General features: G+C 53.1%; 1 protein-coding gene across 1 annotated transcript; it reads right to left on the bottom strand.

Annotated features, from left to right (window-relative positions):
• Nucleotides 1-1,226: 1,226 nt before the first annotated feature.
• On the bottom strand, nt 1,227-2,893 carry UBB (ubiquitin B). Its single transcript, XM_010974101.3, has 2 exons — nt 2,738-2,893; nt 1,227-2,064 (listed from the first exon to the last, which is right to left on the bottom strand). Exon 2 carries the CDS (start codon nt 2,056-2,058, stop codon nt 1,369-1,371), a length of 690 nt encoding a protein of 229 aa, XP_010972403.1. The 5' UTR covers nt 2,059-2,064; nt 2,738-2,893; the 3' UTR covers nt 1,227-1,368.
• Between the last annotated feature and the right edge of the window lie 1,317 nt (nt 2,894-4,210).

The following is a 4,210-nucleotide window of genomic DNA, read 5'->3' as shown; positions in this document are numbered from 1 at the left end:
GTTAAGTATTCTGATTTAATGTGTTCAAATTTAATTAGGTGCGTTTCTAGGACAAAAGTTTAAGAAGCTATTACTAAGGCAGAGTTCCTAAAATTATGCACCAAGTACTCCTCAGGTACAGCTGGAATAACAAAGGCATGTTTCTAGACGATGCTTGGCTTCCTACATTTTATTAAGTGCACCTCTGGGTGATTCTTACCCTGAACATTGCACTTGTGGTCACACCAGCTTTAGTACCATAAAATCTATTTCCTTAGCATAGTCTAAAATTGAGAAAACGGGGGCTTCCAACTCCTTCCCCTTAGTTGCACTCCCTTCTCACCGCTTCGTTTTGTCCCACGTTGAGAACCACCGCTGAAAAATTGGGAACGGTAAAGGGTGGAAAGGTTCAGAACTGAAAGCACTGTTAAAAAAACAAAACAAAGGTACCTGGTATCCAAATAAATCCTTACTCCCTCACTTTTGTTAGTATTGTAAATACACTGCCTAGTGTTTATTGGTACGGGAGCACAAAAACGGCTTGTCTGGCTTAGGCTAGACTTGCCACGTCCCAAATTAAGAGAATCTCCTTTACTGCCATTTTATCTTCCTTACAGTGAGGTAAAGCCGTCATTAGGAACCACGTAATTTGCTGCCAAACACAGCAAAGTCAGCAGGTTGCCTTAGATTAGGATTCCCTTTTAACTCCAGGATTCTTTCAAGCAGTCGTCCTCCCTAGCCTTGCTGACTAGGGCTCCACCTGATTCTTCGCTGTTTACATGAAACATAATTGAGTTCTATTTCACTATCTAAGGCCAAATACGTTAAGTGCAGTGCATTAGGAAAGCAAAAAAAAAAAAAAAAAAACACACACACACAAAAACCCAACAACCAATGATCACAAGACTCGAAAGCAGTTACAACTTACAACTGAGCAGCTTCAACATTTCTCTAAATATCTTGATTACCAGCTATTGGAGGTGGAGGCAGTCAAATTTGCTCCCCCTTAATATGCTTCTATATTCAACTACTTTACATTGCTTACACTTTGAAATGGTTTTAATTACACCAGGATCCTAAGTTGTAAATAACCTTGAGTAAAGGGTTGGCACACCCAATTGTTTATCGAAGTCAAGTGACTTAATTTTGGTCACACTAACAAGTTAAATCCCTTCCCTGAACACCATTTTAACTAGTTACAAGTACCCACCATCACTATGTTATTTCAGAACAAGACACCAGTATGCTACCATGCAACAAAACCTTTATTAACATTTTGAACAGGTTCAGTTATTACTGAAACTGGCAATTTCTAAACTTAAATTGGGGCAAATGGCTAGAGTGCAGAGTAATGCCATCACTGGGCGATATGGATGCAGGACTGAAGAATTAACAGCCACCCCTCAGACGGAGGACCAGGTGCAGGGTCGACTCTTTCTGGATGTTGTAATCAGAAAGAGTGCGGCCATCTTCCAGCTGCTTGCCTGCGAAGATGAGCCTCTGCTGGTCAGGAGGGATGCCCTCCTTATCCTGGATCTTGGCCTTCACATTCTCGATGGTGTCACTGGGCTCCACCTCCAGGGTGATGGTCTTGCCGGTCAGGGTCTTCACGAAGATCTGCATACCACCCCTCAGACGCAGGACCAGGTGCAGGGTCGACTCCTTCTGGATGTTGTAATCAGAAAGAGTGCGGCCATCTTCCAGCTGCTTGCCTGCGAAGATGAGCCTCTGCTGGTCAGGAGGGATGCCTTCCTTATCCTGGATCTTGGCCTTCACGTTCTCGATGGTGTCGCTAGGCTCCACCTCCAGGGTGATGGTCTTGCCGGTCAGGGTCTTCACGAAGATCTGCATACCACCCCTCAGACGCAGGACCAGGTGCAGGGTCGACTCCTTCTGGATGTTGTAATCAGAAAGAGTGCGGCCATCTTCCAGCTGCTTGCCTGCGAAGATGAGCCTCTGCTGGTCAGGAGGGATGCCCTCCTTATCCTGGATCTTGGCCTTCACATTCTCGATGGTGTCACTGGGCTCCACCTCCAGGGTGATGGTCTTGCCCGTCAAGGTCTTCACGAAGATCTGCATTTTGACCTGGAGTTGAAAAGAAAAACGTTACTGTATCACCGCAGATCTTATCACTACCTTTATATGTAATCATTTCTTTGAAACGAACAGATTATCCCCAAATACCTTAAACTACCTAAAAGTCTCACAAACCTCCCCCGATTACTACACTAGGCGTAAACTAGTCGCTGGACATAATATTTCTTAGTCAAGACGTCAACCTAAACGGTATGGAGACTCGGAAGCACTGAGATCAGCATCCAGATTTTTCTTAACTGTTTCGGATCCTTCGCTAAGCTCCTCCCGCCCCCAGTTTTGCCCAAACCTACAGGGTACGCAGCATTAGAACAAAAATTCCCTTTTAAACGGAGGTGGGGTGCGACACCTTCCCCTCATCGGGTTTCTAAAGCTTCACAAACCCCCCTGAACTACCTCTTTTCCACCTTTCCCCGCTGAAGCAAACACGATGGAATCTCCATCGGTTAAGTGGCCGTTGGTCTCTGCGGGTGGGGGGCGGGAGCGCCAACCGCCCTCGCTCCCCACACGTAAACAAGAGCCGCTCTTCCGGAAAGGCCGGCGCCGCGTCACCTCGCCTTCCCCTCCCCCACCCCAGGCCTCCCAACCCCAGGAACACGCCAGCTCGCCCTCCCCGGGCCCCCTCGTTACTTCTCCCGGCTCGCACAAGCTTGAGGGTCAATACCTGTCAACGAACGCGAAAATACCGCAAATCCAATCACGTCGCGTCACTTCCAAACCAGCAGACACCACACACACAAAGCCAGTCGCCTCTGAGTGCTCCGGCTCGGCGGGGCCGGAATTTATGCGACGTCTGTTGCGTTACTCATGACTCCTACGTAGGCGTCGTGTCCCTGCGCCGCTGAAAGTAGTCCGCTCGGCCCCACCTCCCGCGACGGAGTTAGGCCCTTTAACTGAGCCCTAAATTCCTCAAAGCCAGAACAAAGGATCCTAACAGATCGGCTTCTCTCTCTCCCTGGTCATCCTTCTCCTCCCTTAGGAAAAGGTAGGAAAATCATCAGGCGGATGAATTCGAGTTACGGGGACCTTCCTCGAAAGCTCTGGAAACTTCCTTGGGGCGCCGGTGCTGATTGGTGAGGCCCGTGAGGCGAGGCCGGCGCTGATTGGTGGGGGACGCGGCGGCTCCTCTGTTGCTGGGCTCCCGCTGGGGTGGTTCAGCGCCGATGTTGCTAAGTAACTGGGTGCGCGTGCGCGGCAGAGGCGCGCCTTCGTGAGAGAACGTACTTCCGGTCCGAGGTGGAGGAGGGGTCCTTCGCTCCCGATTCCAATCCCCGGGCCCCTCAGATGTCGCGCTTTCGGGTCTTAGATGAGGGAACACCGGGCTCCGCGGCGACTTTCCCGGGAAGGCCGTCCGGTCCCGGGGTGGAGGTGCCCAGGAGCTGGGCGGCGCTGCCCGCAGATGTTTCCCCAGTGTCTGCTCTGAAGCACAAGCTCCCCTCACACTGGCCGGTTTTTATTTTCGCTCTTGTCTAGAGCAGGTTGCGGAGCTTTTGTTACACGTTATACTTAACAATGCTTTTGTCGTGCTCTGAGGAGACTAGATCGAGCCTGCCGGCGAGACTCCCTACTGGGCCCCGGTTTCCTCGCCCTCACCGCGGAGAGCCCCCTGCCCTCCCTCACGCTGGAAGACCCCCCACCTTCCTCACCGCGGAGGCTCCCTCCCCGCCCCCGTCTTCCCCGCGGCGGAGAACCCCCCGCCCTCCTCACCGCGGAGGCTCCCTCTCCGCCCCCGTCTCCCCCACGGCGGAGAGCCCCCCGCCCTCCCTCATGGTCGAAGTCCCCCCACCTTCTTCACCGCGGAGGACCCCCTCCCCACCTTCCTTGCCGCAGGGAGCTCCCCCCACCTCGTAACCGCAGAGGGCCCCCCCGCCCCCGTCTCCCCAACCTCGCCGCGGAGGATCACCCCCACCTTCCTCACCGCAAGGGGCTCCCCTCCCCTTCCTCACCCCGGAGGACTCCCGCCCCCTTACCGTGGAGGTCCACCCCCTCCCCCAACACACTGCGAAGGCCCCTTCCCCTTCCTCCGCGCGCAGGCCGCCCACCCCTCCCCGCAGGGACCCGGTGGCGGTGCTTAGATCTGGCTCCGGCCAAACCTGCACATCCCTTTTCCGCATTGCTGTGCGTCCAGGCTGTGGTA

Source organism: Camelus bactrianus, chromosome 16 (assembly GCF_048773025.1).
Source record: "Camelus bactrianus isolate YW-2024 breed Bactrian camel chromosome 16, ASM4877302v1, whole genome shotgun sequence".
NCBI lineage: Eukaryota > Metazoa > Chordata > Mammalia > Artiodactyla > Camelidae > Camelus > Camelus bactrianus.
The sequence above is the reverse complement of the archived record's forward strand: the minus strand, read 5'-3'. Positions and strand labels throughout refer to the sequence as shown.